The sequence below is a fragment of the Gopherus evgoodei genome, chromosome 9 (assembly GCF_007399415.2).
Source record: "Gopherus evgoodei ecotype Sinaloan lineage chromosome 9, rGopEvg1_v1.p, whole genome shotgun sequence".
Taxonomy (NCBI): Eukaryota; Metazoa; Chordata; order Testudines; family Testudinidae; genus Gopherus; species Gopherus evgoodei.
In genome coordinates this window covers 29,074,759-29,094,974 of record NC_044330.1, presented here as the reverse complement: position 1 = coordinate 29,094,974, position 20,216 = coordinate 29,074,759, and the positions used below count along the sequence as shown (strand labels likewise).

The window sequence follows — 20,216 nt, the reverse complement described above, 5'->3', positions numbered from 1 at the left end:
GTCAACGAGGCTCTTCATGAGCTCAGGGATCTGCCTGCCACAATTCTGCTTGCAGGACTAGGATCTAATGCCTATTTCTGTTTAAAGGGCTCAACCTTACTGTCTTCACTCAGACAAAACTCTAACTGATTTTAAATGTAAGTTTTGCCTAAGTAAACAGTGTGGTGTCGGATTCTAAGAAATCCTCCTTTAAGACAACAAAGAAAATCAAAAACACAAAAAAGGAGGACATTCAATGACTTTTTTCTAAATGCCCCCCATTACGCCAGGATGCTAATGGCAAAAGATGCCTATGTAAATTCTGATTTTGTTTGTGCACTAATTCTTAGGAGAGTTCAGAATAAGAAATGCTTATTAGCTTGACCATCCTAAGCCATTTTCGGGGGTGGGGAGCGGATTCCGGACTGCAGCTGGCTACAACTATCACAAATTGATTAATGACATGTTTTCTATTCAATGGCAGCTAAGAATTATTTTCCAGTGTGGGCATGGACAGTGTGTTACAAAAATGACCATCCAGAACTGAACAAGATATTTTCCAATAATTGGACTCCACATAACTGACGGTCTAGTCTGCGCTGGTAGAACATTAACAGAGGCTATTGGTTGTCATGGTAAAAACAGAGGTTGGTCTAACTGTAATCTCATTTATGGGGGGTTCAGAAAATTGACATCATGGCAGTGAGAGCTTATAAATAACTGGAGCACTGGCTTACTAACAGACTGCAACCTCTCCGAAGGAAACATTCTATAGGCTGAATTCCCCAAGGGCAAAACAGAATTGGATTTTGTAAATTATGCTGAGACCCTCCTGTTTAAAACACTGACAAGAATAAGGGGGTTTCATTTTTCTTTAGTTCCGTTTGTAATTTTGTTTAGAAAGTATGTGCTCCGGTAGTTGTGCCAAGTGCCTGGGAATCACCCTCATTCCTCTGGCTGTGCTATGTACTCTAGCTAATATTTTGCTGTTTTTCCCCGGAGGAGAAGTCATCAACAATAATGAACACATCACAGATGAAGTTTGGTACTTTGGAGGGATGTTGGGATCCGGTGTATTGGTGAGTAGACAAATTGTGAAATTTTCACTTTTATTTTCTAAAGTAAAAGGTTGGGTTTTACTGTAATCCCCCAGCACTTCAAATATAGTACAACCAACATTGCAAATAACTCTTGATTGTGCACTTTGTTTAGTAAGTAAATAGGCAATTTAAAACTTGTTTTGATTTAGTCATTAAAAATTCAATTTAGTAATAAGAAAAATAAGACACCAGACTAATAGATTAAAACATAAAGTTAACTCAGAATGGTCCAACCTAATCGAACTGTATTTTTTATTGTTGGTAGATGATCTTTCCTGCCTTGGTATTTTTGGGCCTTAAGAATAACGATTGTTGTGGATGCTGTGGTAATGAAAGCTGTGGAAAGAGGTTTGCGGTAAGTGGAAAAGAAGGATGTGGCCAAAACAAAACAAAACAGCCAAATGGTTACAAACAATGACATTTATATCATGTCTGTCCAGATATATTTATGATGTTCTAAAATGTGAATATGTAGTGCATGTGTTTGTTGTCCATAGCACAAAGTGAAAAATCCTGGTATCCTTTTGTGCCCTAAACCAAGGATTACTGATGTGCCAAGATGTTGTTGTACCAGGATCTCTTGAGAGTACCAAGACCACATTTATCATGCTGCCTTGTTGGGATGCCAATGCAATACAGCTGTCACCCTGACATGGCTTGTTAAAAATAAAACAAAATTCCTAAAGACCCACATTTTGCTTTTCTCAGATGAGGAGACAGTTATTTTTTTTTCTTTTATGACAGGTGTCTTTTTCTCCATTACAGTCACTGTATAGCTTTACTGTGGACTCTACACAATATGTAATGTGGATCTTCTGTAAAATATAATAGCCATTTCCATCTTACAGTTATCTCCTCCTTTTAGCAAATCCACAGCACACCATAAGAAAGCCCCTCACCACCCAGCAATATTAAGCAAAGGGTTGAAAAGGGTGGTGGTATGGAATGTATGATAGCAAAATAATAGGTTAAAGTAACAGTGCGTTGAAAGCAGTATTACTGTAGCCGTGTTGGTCCCACGATATTAGAAAGACAAGATGGGTGAGGTTATATCTGTTATTGGACCAAATTCTGTTGGTGTGAGAAACAAGCTTCTGAGCTACACAGAGCTCTTCTTCAGGTCTCAGAGAAGAAGAATAGTACGAGAAGAAGAGCTCAGTGTAAGCTCAAAAGCTTGCCTCTCTCACCAACAGGATTAGATCCAATAACAAATATAACCTCACGCACCTTGTCTCTCAGCGTGTTGAAAGGCAGCTGACAGGAAGTATGTGGGGCATATAGAGTGGTTGCTTCAAAATAAGATCCAGCATAAATTATGCACCTCAAATTGAAGTTTAAAACTTGACTCGGTATCCGTGCCAATTATAGGGCACAATACAGAAGCACTCTGCAGGACGGCATTTTGTTTGGTAATAGTTCTCCAAACTTTTAAGTATTATGACTTTTAAGGTGGGGGAAAAGTGTGTTTCAAATGCAGACAGGTCCAAACACGCCCCCTTCACCTCCCCCCGTCTGAAAATCCCTGCACTGCACCATCACCACATTTTGGGGAGCTGAGATGCAGAGTCCAGTTCAAACTTTTTCTGTAATGGGCTAAATTAAAACTATGGATCCAAACACCCTGAAGACATTGAGGAATTTTAGCTCTGGAGCCAAATGTGGAGCTGAACTTTTTGGCTTAGGCTCATTTCTAATTTCAAATGCCACTTCCTCCATCTTACACAGTGGAGGGGTGGAGCAGCTAGCATAGGAGACGGTGTAGCTGCCTCCATTTACTGTATGCTTGTGGAAACTACCTCTACTTAGGGATAGCAGATTTAGAGGGCTGGAGAATTTGATCCAGAATCCTTGTAGAAGAATGCACTTCTCATACTCAGTAGACTAGAATGGGCCAGATTTTTATCTCAGTAGCATGGTGTAAATCCAGAATAATTCCACCAGAGTAACAATTACTCCAGATCTGAACACTTTCCACTAGTGCATTAAGTGATGTGACTACACATCTCTCACATGTTGCTTGTTCTTTCATCTTCTCCCCAGGGCCCTGATTCTGCATCAAGAATCACTAGTACAATCCCCTCACGGCTGTGCAAAGTCCTGTTGATTTAACTAGGGCTCTGCATAGGTGCAGCAGGCTGCAGTAGTGGATCCCAGTGTAGGTTTAGGGTCCAAGTCAAACCTTTCTTCTTTATTGCTAAATTAACGCTGGAGGGGGTTAATTGAGCTTAGAAGCCACACATTCCATCCCACGGCATCTCGCTGCCAATTTTCTGTCGCAACAATTAATTATCCCAGATCAGTTCAGCTGTTGGAGAGCTTTTATACCTACCACATAGTTTGAACTGTTAAATACATTTAATGCTTTATGGATAGATTCTACCATCATTTCACCTGAGCAACTCAGTTGAATTTAGCTGGATTGTATACCTGCGAACAGAATTTGTTCTTTCATGTTAATTTGAACACAAGGCTTATGTTATGGAATTTATATTGTCTTGGAATGATTTAAAGATTTGATTATGTGAAGGTAACAAAATGTTTTCGAAGTGCAAGCAAAGGCTTTGGTTCCTCAGTGATTTTTTTTTTTTAAATAGACATGAAGAATGCCAGAATAACATTCTTGGAAAACAAAGTTTTCATTTAGCCACAGAATAGATGCAGCATGAGTAGTAGAAGTATTCCCACCTACGTCCTTCAACTCAGGTCCAAAAGGTCCTTAACCTTTTGGTGTAATATTGTAGTCCATACCTCATGTCCACTCAGTCCTTTGCCTCTTCACTGAAAGTGCCATCTCTGCATTAGTGCCAGCTGTGACGTTGGTTATGAAGAGCACAAATACACAATAGGAAGTAGAGAATGTGAAAAGGGAGGGGAAATTTACAGAGGCAGACTATAATTAACCAGACCAAAATTTGATCAGGACACCAAAATTAATAATTCTGCTCTTGCGAAATGTGCTATGGCATCTTTACAAAGAGTTGGGGCTTCAATTTTGGCCATGATCTCATCTGACAGAACGTTCAGTGTGGCACAGTGCCCCCGAACACCAGACAGGGTTAGTACTGATTGAGGGAAGAATGCTATATACTGAATCACCATTACCACTTCGTGTAGCATCAAGGTGTTCCTTTGAGGTCTCCTATGCAAATATTATTCCAGTCTGACTTGGTTTAAGCTTCTAAGGACCAATGGGAATTGGAGCACAAAGCGGAATGCCTGCAGACATGCAACGTACATTAGAGTCTACTTACGTAATGCATTTATCTTAACTGTTCAGAAGTCAGGCTTGAGACTATACTACACATTCACTTAAGCAGGATACATTTAATTGTTGTAAGAGGTCAAAAATAACTTCATCTTTTTCTGTCTCTATCAGATGTTTACTTCTATAATATTTGCCACAGTTGGACTTCTGGGAGCTGGATACTGCTTTATTGTGTCAGCAGTTGCTTTAAATAGAGGCCCTAAGTGTAACGATGACAGTAAATGGCAATATCCATTTGAGAATGGGTAAGATACTGCACTGAATCATGCATGGGTTAGCTAGAAAAGATGTGATATATTCATTCACTGAAGCGGTACTGCGATAAGGAAGTTTGTGATGTCATTTCTAGCTTTAATTCTGTTGTGTAAATAGAGAATCACACACAATCACATTACTGAGACTGCAATGTGGCTGCCTGTTGGATGAAGTGTTGCTGCGTACTGTGACAGTACGTGGCTACACAGTATTCTAGAATAAGAATACCATCTCCAGCTGAAACTAGAGATTTCAAAGAGTCCCAGTTAAGATAAATTTACCACTTGTCAGTTTATTCCTTAGATTTTTAAAGCAGTTTAGGGGGCTAGACTATAATCATATGATTAAGAGTGTTTTTAGTTTGAATCTCAGATCTGAAACCGAGGTTAACATTTAAGAGTTAGTCTTTATGTAATTTTATTTGGGTTATGAAAATTGGAGGGAGTTGTCCACACTATGCAGCTGAAACTTCTTTGGTATCATGCATATGTGTCACTTGTTCGTATCCCTGAATTCCCTGGCAGGAATTTAAGTCATCAAAGTTCAAACTGGAAATAAGATGCACATTTTTAACAGTGAGGGCTGTTAATCATTGGAACAGATCGCCAAGGGATGTGGTAAATTCTCTGTTACCTGGAATCTTTGAACCAAGGCTGGAGCTCTCTCTGAATGATGTGTTCTGGTTCAGCTGAAGGGTGTTGGTCGAGGTGAAGGAACCACTGGATGAAATCTAGGGCCTGTGTTATGCAGGAGGTCAGATTAGATCATCATAAACATCTCTTCTGGTCTTAATTCTGTTACTCTCTGAATTAACAGAACATTAGGAGTATCCAGAGGCAATATTAAAAAAAACAATCACCCAAACGGTGTTTTGATATAACCTTCACATTTTGATTGAAACTGGCAAAGCCCAGAAAATGGCAATGAGGTCTGCCATTCCATCCTTATCGCATTGTACTGTGCCTCAGGACTCGCTTTTAGAATAGCCAGGGACATGTTTGTGCAGCTGTGTTATCTAGGTCTGAGATGAAATACAGGTGACTTGTCAGCATTTGCTGGCTTGTTAGAAATGTTATTTCCGTTTTCTCATTATAGTAGAATTTCCTTTTTGTTTTGTTTTAATAACAATGTAAAACCATAACAATTAAGAAAAATATTTGGGTCTGAAAATTTACCATTGTTTCCATGTTTGCAACTCCCATTGAAGGTAATTTAACATTTTGTAGCACTGAAGTCAATGAGAGTTGCATCCTCTAATCCAAGGTCAGACTTTGGTGCTTAAAGCATTGAAATCTATCTAATCTATCCCTGCGATGAAATGAGAGCAAGCGATATACACTAAGGATGAATTTGCTCCCCGTGTCTTAAATGTAACCCTATGATTAATGATACGATTCTGCCATGGAGGTCACAGATTCTGTGATTTTCTGGGACCTCTGTGACTTCTTCTAGGGCAGGACTGTGGAACAGCTGTCAGCCCTGGGGCTGCCAGAGCAGGAACCAGCCCCGGAGCAGTGCCCACCAGAACAGCTGGCCAGTAGCCAGCCTCAGGCCACAGAGCAATGGCCACCAGAACAGCAGGCTTGGTCAGCCCTGGTGCCACCAAAGCAGTGGCCATTGTGGCCCGCCCCAGGCCCACTGGAACAGCAGCTGCCAGAATAGCTGGCCAGCCCCAGAGTCACCAAACAGCTGACTGGTGGCCCACTGCCATGGTTTCTGGTCCGCTGGAGCAGTGGTTGGGGCTAGATTAGCCCCTCCTAGGCTGGAGCAGCAGCAGTCAGCCCCTGATACAGGAGCAGTAGCGAGGCTGGAGAAGCTGTAAGCCCTGGCAATGCTCTGTTTGTCTCCCCATCCCAGGATATTTTTAGTAAAAGTTATGGACAGTTTGTGAGCTTCCATGAATTTTTGTTTATTGCTCACTGTGACAGGTTCCCCTCAGGGTGCTACCTGGAACTGGGATTCCACTGGGCCCTCTGACCCACCAGCCTGGGCTCCTTATCACACTGTGACAAGCTGCAAAGCCCTCCAAGCTTGCACTTTCACCAGCATTCACCCAGGTAGGGACACACCAACTGCAGTTACAATCAGGCTCTCTAACCACCAGCCTCCCAGCCTAGGGCCCCAGAGCTGTACCTTCCTGCCCTGGTCAAATCTGGCCAGTATATGGGTTTAATATCCAGTCTGCCTCTCCCTCAATGTGAAGAGGACCATGCACACTTGTAACCAAGCTGAGATTTTCCCCCGACACCTTAGTCAAATGCACAGTGATTTAGATTAAAATATAAAACAAGTTTAACTACAAAAAGATAGATTTTAAGTGAGTATAAGTGATAGCAAACAGATCAAAGCAGATTACCTAGTAAATAAACAAAAACACAAACTGAGCTTAACATATTAGATAGGTAGGATATGAATTAGCAAATTCTCACCCTGAGTGATAAAAAGGCTGGCAGATTCTTAAGGCACAAGCTACATTAGCTTTGCAGCTTGCGTTTCCCAGCTTTACATACACAGCCGCACATACTATCCCAGTTCAGTCTTTGTTCCTCAGGTGTTTCCAGGTGTGTTGTGTAGGGAGAGTGAGGTACCATCATGATGTCATTTCCCTCATTTATATCTTCTTCCCACTTGCTGGAAAACTCTTTTGCTGTGACCTGGGTCAAACAGTTCCCATTGTGCAGTGCTATCTCTGAGAGGTTTCTATGGTACACAGTCTCTGGGGTAACCCTTGTGTTTATGTGCATTTCCTCAATAAACCATTGGCCTTTTTACTGTTGTACCTGAAAAGCTGCTTGTGGGTGTTTTCAACCTCACAACATGTTTCAGTAACACATACATCATCAAACTTCATAACTTCACCTATGATAACAGCCCATACAATCCAATGAGATATTAATGTCTAGCAGATCAAGACTTTTAGAATGATACCTCACGAGACATACTTTGTACAAAACATATCCTAATTATATAACAGTGGTGAATAAGGAGGTGCCAGGGTGTCACACTTGCGACTTGTCCCTGACTTTTACTAAAAATACCCATGATAGAATCTTAACCTTATCTATGATACACATATGCATATATAGATGTACTGAATTTACCACTAGATGTCAGGGTTGCCCTATACAACTGCATAACTAGAACTGTGTAGTAAGAAAAAACACATGACTTTTGAAGAAAGAAGGATACCACTTTGGGTGATCACTGAACAGGCAGATCTTTGGCATGGATCTTATTTGATGGCCCTTCTCATCTCTTCCTTGCTTTAATCCCATTAGGTGGAGGCCACCCTACAAATCATCTCTCTGCAAAGTGCTCTGTTTGATGCCATATCCTTAATCACACCACATGCTAATATGTCTTCTTTTATGATATCCCACCACTTCTTGGGTCAGTGTCTCTGTCTTTTTCATTCAGTCTTGATCTGTTGGGCCCTCTTACCCACATTGTTGTCAGGACCGTGCTTTACATGACCCAAGCCATCTGAGCCTGCATCCCCTCATTTTTTCATCTATGGGTGTTACTTTGACTTTGTCTCTAACTTACATATTCCTCACTTGTTTTTTTCTGGCTTACACCACTCAGCCATCTCAACATTTGCAGTTCTGTAGAACAGATCATTTGCTCAAGTTTCTTCTTTGTCCAGCACTCACCACCATACACTCAAACTGGATGGACTACCATTTACTAGACTTTCCCTTTTACTCTTCCTGGTATCTTCCTGTCAAATACTACACCACTTATCTCTCTCCATCTGAGCCAGGCATTTATTATCCTACCTCTAATTTCAGCCTCCATTTCCCCATTTTTCTGGATTCTGGAACCCAGACACTTGAAACTTTGCATTTTTTGTATTGTCTGCCCAGCCAGTTTCAAGGATAACTCTTCAGTGCTCACATTACTGAAATTACAAGCTATATACTCTGTTTTTTCTCTCTGCTTATTTTGATCTCTTATCTCTCCAACACATCTCCCTGTTTATTATCTAGACCATGTTTCTACTCACTGCATAGAACAATATCTACAGTGAACAGCATGCACCAAGGTGTCTTCATTTATGCGTTTGTTCTGAGGGTATCCAGGATGAGGATAAGCAAGAAAGGGTTCAGTGCTGATCCCTGATGTACTCCCACCTTTATCGATAGTTCATCCATTTCACCACTAGAAGTTTTAACTACAAATGTTGCATCTACATACTTGGCATGAACAAGCTTCATATGAAGTTCTGGTACATCTTATTTGACAGCACTTTCCTGAGAAAATAAAATGAAGTATATAATTGCCTTCAGAACATGTTTATTCTTTCCTTACCTGCTCTTTGTTCATGCTGTAGTCAGCGAGCTGATGTCCATGTTTATAAATGCAATGGAATTATTTGAAATCAAAACTCTTTCATTATTCCACAAGCAGAAATATAAAGTACCATTAATAGTGATGTGGAAATTATTTTAGAGTCAAGTGGAATATAGTGACTCACTTTTCAGATTACAATAACAACAAACTAGTAGTAACACTAGTACTGCATTACTGATTTACATTGACTTCTATTGTCTTTCTCATATGCTTTTTTTCTTTTTTACACAGGAATTATCTAAGCAACACCACCATGTGGGCCTTGTGCAAATCACCTGAAAACATAATTCCCTGGAATTTGACCCTCTTCTCCTTGTTGCTGATAATGAGTGGAATTCAAGTAGTGCTTTGTGCTATTCAGGTTGTCAATGGACTCATTGGAACAATCTGTGGGGACTGCACCTGTTGTGGATGCTGTGGGGTAAGCAAATTTGTGTCTTCCTCATGTGATTACATTAATCAAAAATGCATGTAAATATTCTTACCCCACGCAATAGCTTAATGTAATTGCAAAACTCCCAAGTGTGTTATGGAGAAAGGATTTCAATGTTGTTTTAAGTGACATACTGTGGAAAATTTAAAAGATACTGGGCCAGATTCTGAGTGCTGCTAAGTTCCCTTTGCAATGCTCTTGCGGCGTAAAGGGGACTTAAAACTGCCCTAAGTGGGCACTGAGGGATTTCCTGGGCATACGGGAATCCTTAAATGGCATAAAGCTGCATCACCCCCTACCAGCCCTCATGAGGTACAGGGCATGTCAGAAGCATGGTGACGCCCAAGCCCACTGCGCTCTAGTGAGCTCTACCAGCACAAAAGTTCTAAGGTGGATTTTGCAGTTGGTGCAACTTAGACCAGCCCTGAATCTGTTCTAAATTGCAAGAGGGGCTGAACCAGCCCCACATAGCCTTGGGATAATTTGTTCTGGAATAATTCTAGTTCAAAACCCCAAAGCATTTGCACTTGCTGAAAACATAATCTGAGTCTCTGACAAATTATAACATGTGAAACAACACGTTTACAGAGCTTATCTAACAGATTCCCACAAGGCTTGCAAAATAATAATAAAATCCATTAAAACTCACATGAATATTAACCCATGTAAGTGATCTGTGTATTTTTATCCTTCTAGGGCAATGGAGCTATTTAAAGAGAACAAAGCCTGCAGAAATCTCTTCATATGAGGAGAATCCCTTTAGAGGCACTTCTTTTGTATGTTACTTGCTGAGCCATGTTCCTCTGCGCACACTCTGAGGACGAAGGTCTAGAATGAGGGGCATTTCATGCTATTGCTATGAAACCCTGACTGACCTTCACATGCCATTTAAATCCCACGTCCCAGAATGAATTAAGTGGCTGTTCAGCTATTCCACTTACATTTATTTTTGTAAACCAGCTTCCATCTGAAAAGAGCCTCTTCAGAGTGGATGTTCATCTCTTATGAGTTAGCTCGCTGACTGGGGACTGATGAATGCTTCTAATACAAGTTCAGTTGTAATTTAATTGTATCTGTTTCTTTTTGACACTTATGAAATGAAAATGTGACAAAGCTATAACTTTCTTTTGGACTCTAGAATAAAGTTTTATTTGTTTCTACATAGAAAAGTAAAGATTTCTGTGCTCCAGACCTGAGATCATTAAAATGCTCTTTGTAAAAAGACTGTGTGTTATTAATGATTTTCATTTGAAGTCTAATGGGATTTTCCTTTTCGTTGACTGTGACTGACGCATGGCATCAATCCTGCACAACATGATTATTGTGCATATAAATACAAGGGTAAAAGCGATGAGCACACTGGCCAGTGTGGAATGCAATCCTGCAGGAATGAGTGTGTTGTTACTAAGCCCTCACGTTATTCCTGACTCATATCAGGAATTAAGCAAAAAAGGGAAATACACAGCAATTAATTATGATCTTGCTTATGCCAACTATTTGTCTTACTCACTATCTGTCTTACTTAGAATCATAGATTATGAAGGTTGGAAGGGACTTCAAGAGGACATCTAGTCCAATCCCCTGCTCAAAGCAGGACCAATCCCCAAAAAGATTTTTGCTCCAGATCCATAAGTGGCCCCCTCAAGGATTGCACTCACAACCCTGGGTTTAGCAGGCCAATGCTCAAACCACTGAGCTATCCCTTCCCAGTCACTTCAGTCAGCGATGTAACCGCAGACACACCTGAACTAGTTTTGATCTTGCTAGCTGAATAACAATAGCAGTGACTCTGTGGCAGCACCTGCTAGTGCAAGCTTGTACAGCCCCTACTGCCTGGCTTTATTTCTATTCATTTCTGTTATTCAAGCTAGCTAGATGAATGCTAGCTCGGATACGTCTACACCCATGCTGGTGTCACATCTCTAATTGCATGGTAGACAGATTATCAACTAATGAAGTCAGCACATGGGACTGGAGACTTACTGCGAGGACAAGTTCTTTTTTCTACTTGCAAAAGGCAAAATTGATAACTATAAAGATAGTGACAACTCTGCATGCTGGTCACAGGAGACCAGCACTGCTCTCAGATGCAACTCCCATAGAAGTCAATTGGCCAAATTCTGTAGTACTTGTTCAGTCAGAACTTCCACTGAAATCAAGAAACCAAGCCAGAATTATAATACTCTGCATAACCAATAATTTCATTTCATTAGAAGAAAACGGTTTTGCTTTTTTCTCCTCAAAGGTATGGGAGAAGAAAAGATCCCACCTTGTCAGCTACTTTTAATGAGTATTCTTCTTCAGAGGCAGGTCTACACTATAAACTTATATTGGTATAGCACAACTGGTTGTTGAGCTCTGTAACTTTATCCTCACGCACAATTATTTCAAATTCGGTGTCAATATATACCTCCAGACCAGTGGTACTGCTTTAGGCACCCGCTTGGCCCCACAATATGCTAACATTTTTATGGCTGACCTGGAACAACGCTTCCTCAGCTCTCGTCCACTCACGTACCTTCTCTACCTACACTACATTGATGACATCTTCATCATCTGGACCCATTGGAAGGAGACTCTGGAAGAATTCCATCATGATTTCAACAGCTTCCACCCCACCATAAACCTCAGCCTGGACCAATCTACATGGAAGGTCCACTTCCTAGACACCACAGTACAAATAAGTGATGGTCATGTTAACAGCACCCTATACCAAAAACCCACCAACATCTATGCCTACCTCCATGCTTCCAGCTTCCATCCCAGACACATCACACGATCCGTCGTCTACAGCCAAGCACTGAGGTACAACTGCATTTGCTCCAACCCCTCAGACAGAAACTAACAGCTACAAGATCTTCACTAAGCATTCTCAAAACTATGACACCTGCACAAGGAAATAAGGAAACAAATCAACAGAGCCAGACGTGTACCCAGAAGCCTCCTGCTGCAAGACAAGCCCAAGAAAGAAACCAGCAGAACTCCCCTGGCCATCATCTACAGTCCTCAGCTTAAACCTCTCCAATCAATCATCAGTGATCTACAATCCATCCTGGACAATGAGTGCTCACTTTCACAGACCTTGGGAGGCAGGTCAGTCCTCGCCCACAGACAACCCACCAACTTTAAGCATATTCTCACCAGCAACGGCACACCGCACCATAGCAACTCTAACTCAGGAACCAATCCATTCAACAAACCTCGATGCCAGCTCTGTCCACATATCTACACCACCAACACCATCACAGGACCTAACCAGATCAGCTACAACATCACTGGTTCATTCACCTGCACATCCACCAGTGTTATACATGCCATCATGTGCCAGCAATGCCCCTCTGCTATGTACATCGGCCAAACTGGACACAGTGGCATAGCCAGGTTCTAAGTGTAGGGGGAGCAAACGTAAAAAAGGCACCTTCCCCGGCTCCTCCTCTGGCTATGTCCCCCCTTGACTCCTCCTGTTTTCCCCCCAGATTAACCCCGGGGCCCGGATCAGGACTCCTGTGGACTTCCTGGGGGTGCAGATATCCCCATTTCCCCACGGTCCCAGGAGAGTCTCTCCTGCTCAGCGTGCTCTGCAGATGTCCCCCGTTGGGCTGCGCCACCCGGCCCCACCCGTGGGGTCCTGTCCCTCCAGCCCCAGGCTCCAGGATCCTGTGTCGCACCAGGGCCCCCCGTCCAGACAGCATGGCCTGTGCCCCTGCCCTGTGGGCCCAGCCCCGGAGAGCCCCTCGCCCAGAACCCCCAGTGCAAGGCACCAGACCCCTGCTAGTCACCTTCCATCCTGCACCGCTGCCTGTCCCCGGATGATCCTGGCCCCGCGCCGCGGGTGGATCCTGGCTCCAGCTCATGAGTCGCTGGCCAAGCCTTGTTCCATGGCGCTGCTGGGCTGGGTTGGGCCGGGCTGGGCCCTGACCCTCCCGTTGCTGTCCAGGATAAACGCCAGCCCGGCTCCACAAGCTCGCCCCACTCCTAACTCTCAGTGCGCTCCACGCAGGGCTCGCCAGCCAGGCGGCCTTAAAGGCACAGGAGCCCTTTCACCTCCCCGCACCCTCCACGATGGGATGCGGGGGCCGCAGAATATTTCACTGGGCCGCAAGCCACTGCTGGGAGATGCCACTGCTGACGCTGAGCTCTGAGCCGCCGCAGCAGGTGGCTGCAGCGACATTGGGGCCACACTGAGTGTGGGGCTCAATGGCCGAGGAGCCGACCCCCCTCGCTCCTCCGGCTGCACCTGCCACGCCCCCGCCCCCAGGGCTCCTCCGGCCATGCTGTCCCCAGTGCTGGCCCAGAAGGTGCCACTTTTGGAAAATGTGCAGAGGGGAAGTGGCTGCTTTTCCTGCACCCCGCTAGCTACACTACTGACTGGACAGTCCCTACATAAAAGGATAAATGAACACAAGTCAGATATTAGGAATGACAATATACAAAAACCTGTAGGAGAACACTTCAACTGTCCTGTCCATACAACAGCAGATCTTAAGGTAGTCATCCTATAGCAAAAAAACTTCAGGATCAGACTTCAAAGAGAAACTGCTGAGCTTCAGTTCATCTGCAAATTTGACACCATTAGCTCAAGATTAAACAAAGACTGTGAATGGCTAGCCAACTACAAAAGCAGTTTCTCCTCCCTTGGTGTTCAAACCTCAACTGCTAGAAGAGGGCCTCATCCTCCCTGATTGAACTAACCTCGTTATCTCCAGACTGATTCTGGCCTGCATATTTATACCAGTTGGTCATGAACTCTGTGAGAGAGCTCATCTACTGGAGTTCTTTCCTGGGCCAAAATGATAGTGAACAAAATGAAGGCCTAAAGAATTGTGACGGAGGAGACATTGGGGGCAATAACTTACCATAGAAAGCTAAATGGTACTGCACAATAATGGTTTTAACAACTACTGTAACAGAGATCCAATTGCCAGAGGTAAAACTCACAAATAAGATAATGTAACCCTGCTATGAACAAAGTTCTTTAGGAGATAAGATCTTTATTTTAAAGGAACATTGCAATATTGGACTAGCGGTGGAAAGGCACAGTGTTCCAGTGCCGCCTATCTCTTCCCCAGGGACCTGGTGCCTTTCCTATCAATCCCCACAAAAAATCTCTGATAGGAGAAGTTGCCCATTGACCTTAAAAACACCAGGAAAGGAGAGAGAACCAACAGCCACCAGGCTTCCATCGAAGACATGTGATGGAAAGGAGGAGGTTCTGTGGCCCTGAGGCCTTAGAATGCCTATCAGCCGGGGTGAAAGTGAGCCGGTACGGGCTGGTACATCACAAGGTGAGCTGATTTGTTTTTTGGGGTGGGGGGGAGAAGGGAAGGAAAGATGGAGTCAGCAATTTGTGTGACAGAATATGAGGAAAAGTTATTCTGCTCTTCAAATTGAAGACAGTGACTATTTTTTTCACCTCCCATTTTTTTCTTTATCAATATAATAGCAATATTAATGTAGCTGGAAGCCTGGGATCCGACTTTGCCCCAGCACTGCAATAATGAAGTGCGTATGTAAATCCACATAGGAACCAATTTTGTCTTCGCTTCTATGAGAGCAGCTCAACAGGACTTCGATGGGAGTTCCATGTAACTAAGAACAGAACCAGGCTCCTGTGTATAGAATATTATAGAATATAGGTAAACATGCCCTGCCTCCCCCAGCCGTGCTGGGAGACTGATAATTAGTGTCTAACCTTGTTTTGAGAAGCAAGTTTGTTAATTCAGGAACATTAATCAAGTTTCTTTGGCAGAAATCTTACGTGTGTGTTTCCTCAACAAGGTCTTTCAGCTGAGTCTTGAAGAATATTTCTGCTTTAATTCCATGTTAGGACATATTGCTCCTATATCTTCTCATGCCAGACCTGTTATAAAACTGTTTCTTGATGAGTCATCTCCAAAGATTGTGATCTATGGAAAGCCTCATCCGTTTAGGAGTGGGAAAGGCTCAACATTTTGTCCTCCCCAGATGGCAATTTAATAGTCCCACTTGCTGGCCTTCTGTGCTTGCTTTTCATCAGCTGCTCCACTGTAGGCCACACCAAGAAAACTATGTCACACATGACAACCCTGCAAGGGATTCCATGGAAATGCTTTGCCCCTGTGCAACTGTTAGTCCCACTTTTCCCTTGAGAATCCTTACGGGTAATGCTTATTGCCCCAGAGAACATGCCTAGAGAAACTTTGAAGACATTCCTGTGAATCCTGCATTTCAATTGCAATCTTTCCTAGCAGGGCCTCAAAGTTCATCTTTATTTTAGCATCAACAATAAAAGCTTTTTGCTGTTTCTTCTCAAGCTTTTTAAAAAAGAATTCTTTTAAGTGTGATGATTAGAATTGTGCATAATGCTCACACAGCATAACCACATCTGAGTTTCTTTGCGGGCTTTCCCAGATTTGTCTGCGGGGTTTCCCAGATTTTCAAATTTCATGACAAGAAAACTAGGCTAATCACAGTAAACTTCAGTCCGGCCCAAGCACTCTGTTCCTCTGTAGTTCTAGTCAGTGTCTCTTTCACAGCTGTGCCACTTGCAGCCCTGGCACCTACACAGTGCAGCCACACTGAAAGAAAGTTCTGAGATTTTAGTGGTGGTTCTGCATTTCTGTCTCAGGAAGAAAGGCTAAAGTCAAGCAGCCATGAACTGCTTCTTTGAACAAAGATGGGGGAAGGCTGCAAAACTGGGGTATGTGTAAAAAAGAAAAAGGCACCTTTTCCACCCACTAGCCCTACCCACCCAGTGCTATCAAAACCTTGCTCTCCCACTCACCGCTGACAAACACATATGAAAATGCTCCTTAAGGAAGTACCCGGAAAGGCCCCAAATCAGTACTTTTCAGTTTACTCCTATGCTATTTGCATATGCAAATCTTTGTCTCAGTTTCATTTCCAGAGCTGAGCTGTCACCAGAGGGCACCAGGTAATTTTTTCCAGCTATGTTTGACCAGTGGGTGCTAGACAAGATGTCGCATTCTATGGACCAGCATGTCTCTAACACCACTGCATCCACTCCCCAACGCTCAGATGAAAGCCTAGGGCATGTGTCAGTAGCACTTTTAACCTGAGGATTGTTCTGCTGCTATGTTTAGCTTGGTAACTTTCTGCCAGGAAAGGAAGAAAGAGAATTGAAAGTGTAGTATACGTGAAAGTGCAGCGGGGCAAGTCAGCGCTGCAAGGAATGGCCTGTAAGGGCTGAGTGTGGCCATAAGAAATGAGACACTAGGGAAGTGACACTTACTAGGGAGCCTTTGTCTCTCATAGGTGGTGCTTCACTCACTAGGGGCCTTTTCTTCTTTGTTCGTCTGCTGACAAAAAATGGATTTTAAAACGTTTATTCAGGCTGTTGTGATCAGTGAGTGTGAATAATTATTGGGTGTCTTTGGGTTTACTAGCTGGATCACAGCAATTCTTGCCACATATCCCACTAAAAGGGCTGGGGTGTAGTTTTTGGTTTGTTTTTTTAACCCTTTAGTGCTGCCAGAAAACACTTCCATGGAAACTTGTCAGCGAGTGAGTCATCCTGGGACTTCGTCTTTACCCCACATTTTGTTATATCACACTTTTATTCATGGAGATGGCTATGATGCACATTTGCTTGTTGGTCACAGGTGTGCCTTAGGGCATGGCTGTCAGGCCATGAGACTTTACAAGCATACAGGGGCGGCTCTAGGTATTTTGCCGCCCCAAGCACGGCAGGCAGGCTGCCTTCGGTGGCTTGCCTGCAGGAGGTCCCAGCTCCTGTGGATTCGGTGGCACACCTGCGGGAGGTCCGCCAAAGCCGCGGGACCAGTGGACCTTCTGCAGGCATGCCGCCGAAGGCAGCCTGCCTGCAGTCCTTGTGGTGACCGGCAGAGCGCCCCTCGTGGCTTGCCACCCCAGGCACATGCTTGGCGTGCTGGTGCCTGGAGCTGCCCCTGCAAGCGTAACATACCCTTTAAGTGTCATTTCTTTTGCAAAAGTCCTTTTGCAGTGATAATGCAGTTACAAGTAATATCACATGCTGCTGGACACAAGCCCCTTCTCCATTCAGGGCAAGGGGCTTGTGCCCATGTTGTGTGAATAGAGGGTCCATCCACATAGCTCTCAAGCAGACAAGCTCGGTCTTAGCTCCTGCAGCTTTCTGGCAACACATCTCAACTATGTTGCCATTGGTTTCCCCACTGCAACCTACATCCCTCCCTGAGCAGGGAAGAAGCCATGAATGGGAACTAATGCCACACTAGATTCTCAGGAATTAAGGCACTGTAAAATAAGAACATTAGCCTGATCTAAGAGATGTGAATGATTGGAGACTGATGCTATTGGCTTTGGGCTAACATGGCCATTTTAAAGGAAATACAAGCATCTTTCGTTGGCTAATTGTTCCCTCCAAACTTCAGTAACAAAACTTCTGAAAAGACTCACCAATAAAGTGATGTATAGATCGTCTGATAAATGACATTATGCTGATTATTGTATTCAACTTGGTGCACCTGGAGTACTAAATACAAATGGAGAGATACAACATTTGACCATCCCATTGTACCAGCCTCTTAAGACTGAGCTTGAAGTTAGACTTAAGTCACCAGTCCTGTAGTCACTCTGAGGCAGGCAGAGCCTGTTATGTACTTCTGCACCAGACTGGCTACAGAGCTTGCTTTTACACACCAGACGTATTCATCATAAGATCTTTTAATGCTCTCCCAGGTACAGCTGAGGTTCCTTTAAACAGGACATTTTACATACATTACCACCTACTGGTGGAACAGAATAATAGAGTTTAGTATTCCATTACAGAGTCAATGAAACTCAGAGACCAAACCATAATCTATTAAATATATTTGTGCATTTTCCTTTTAATAAATGTTTCACATTAAATAATTCCGAACACCTCCCTTCGGCATCCTAGACAATGATCCACAGTGCAACCAATTTTTCCTGAAAGGATGAATCATGATTCATCAAGCTATAAAATGTCAGGGACTCATCAGTTAACTGTGATGGTGATGGTTTTGTTCCACTGTTAGCTGTCAGAGTTTCTACAGCCCCACTGCACTGTGCCATTCATATGTGTTTAAATGCTTTCAGCCACTGTATAATGACTCCAGGGCAGGGATCGGCAATCTTTGGCATGCGGCCCACCAGGAAAATTCGTTGGTGGGCTGGGACGGTTGGTTTACCTGCAGTGTCCACAGGTTCAGCCAATCGCAGCTCCCACTGGCCGTGGTTTGCCATTCCAGGCCAATGGGGGCTGCAGAAAGTGACATGGGCCGAGGGATGTGCTGGTAGCTGCTTCCCGCAGCTCCCACTGGCCTGGAACGGCGAACTGTGGGAACTGCAATCGGCTGAACCTGCAAACGCTGCAGGTAAACAAACCATCCTGCCTGCCAATGGATTTCCCTGACAGGCCGCATGCCAAAGATTGCCAATCCCTGCTCTAGGGTATAAGCTGTCATTGCTTCTCCAGTTCTTCTGTGCTCCCATGTCCTCCAGTTCTCTCACTACTCTTTCTTTCTGCCCCTCACATCTTTGTTTCTCCTTGCATTTTATTCTTGTTTCATAGTTCTAACCATGTCTGAACCAGAATCTGCCCATCCCCTTCCTTGCCTTAATTTTACCTGGCACTTTGCCTCTGTCTTCACTGATCAGCCCCCACTTGTTACTGAATTTACATTAGAAATATTGGTGTGATTCCCTTAAGAGGTAACTTGAGGTGAACCACATCACAGAAGTCCAATGGACTGCCAGTTATGACATATGCCATAAGGAACTGGAACTAGGCACCAAGAAACATGGATACTATGTTCCCTTGGAAATCCAGTCAACTGGGCCACCTGTTTCTTATCTGTGTCCTGTAAGATTGATGCATTTCCCATGACTTTGAGACCCCCTAAGGTCAAATGCAGCTCTGATTACAAAAGGAAATGCAAGTGTGAGTCTTGTCTTAGTCTCTGGTGGAGATTAGCTTACATCACATAATTATCACACAATTGGGTTCATTAGGAGCTTCTGCTCATGATGAACTAGCTATTTTTAGATACCATCTACAGTTTCATGTTGGATATTCATTAGTCCAACTCAGATTTATATTATTAATGGCATTAAACATTTGCACTGTGCAGTTACCCATCACTTTACAGATCACAGATAAGACACATTCCTTGTTCCCAAGAAGACTTATGAGGCACAAGACAGCTGTTAACCTTTAATGAAAAGAAATGTGTAAGAAAGATACGTGTAAGATACTTACATCAACAGGTGCTAGAGTAAAGGATGATATCACATTCCATAGTAGCATAGTGGAGCAGACAGATGCGGCAGCTGTTTCCAGCTACCTTTGATGTCATAATTTTATAACTGCTTGTGCAATGCATTATTAAGGCCCCTCTTTTTTATTAATGCAAGTCACAGTAAATGGATCCTATCCTATTTGACATCTTTGTGAACAGCTTACCAGGCTACAGTGCTTGTAAGTCCTTGAAGTACTTTACATTCCTCTGGTGTAGAATTAGAATACATACGTAGTATTTGCTGTAGACAAAGGGCACAGAATCAGGGTTTCAGGAACAGCCTTAGGAAGAAAGATGTGGCTGAGATTCAGAAAGGCTAAGGGATTTGAGAAAGCCAGTCTAACAAGCAAATTGGGGGATCCTTCTGTTTTCCTTCACCCTGTGGTCAGCATGTATATGTTAAGTTCTAACTACTTTTTTTAAATTATCACCATCAAAGCACCTTTCCAAAATAGTTACTTAAACCTCACAACACCCCTGTGAGATAGAAAGGAAGATAAATTGTTTACTCAGCTGTTAATTAGGGAAAACATCATGTGATTTGCCAATGAGAGAATCTGGATTAAGTC

The 20,216-nt window shown here is 43.2% G+C and overlaps 1 protein-coding gene across 1 annotated transcript; it reads left to right on the top strand.

Annotated features, from left to right (window-relative positions):
* Positions 1 to 775: 775 nt before the first annotated feature.
* On the top strand, positions 776 to 10,498 carry TM4SF4 (transmembrane 4 L six family member 4). Its single transcript, XM_030575630.1, has 5 exons — positions 776 to 1,058; positions 1,345 to 1,434; positions 4,456 to 4,589; positions 9,184 to 9,373; positions 10,082 to 10,498. Exons 1-5 carry the CDS (start codon positions 885 to 887, stop codon positions 10,097 to 10,099), a joined length of 606 nt encoding a protein of 201 aa, XP_030431490.1. The 5' UTR covers positions 776 to 884; the 3' UTR covers positions 10,100 to 10,498.
* Positions 10,499 to 20,216: the final 9,718 nt, after the last annotated feature.

What these genes read in the sequence shown, in the direction of transcription:
- TM4SF4 (XM_030575630.1), top strand. Translation starts at nt 885, where the DNA reads ATGTGCTCCGGTAGTTGTGCCAAGTGCCTGGGAATCACCCTCATTCCT. An exon ending in GCTGTGGAAAGAGGTTTGCG is followed by an intron (nt 1,435 to 4,455) that starts GTAAGTGGAAAA and finishes TGTCTCTATCAG; the next exon opens with ATGTTTACTTCTATAATATT. An exon ending in CAATATCCATTTGAGAATGG is followed by an intron (nt 4,590 to 9,183) that starts GTAAGATACTGC and finishes TTTTTTACACAG; the next exon opens with GAATTATCTAAGCAACACCA.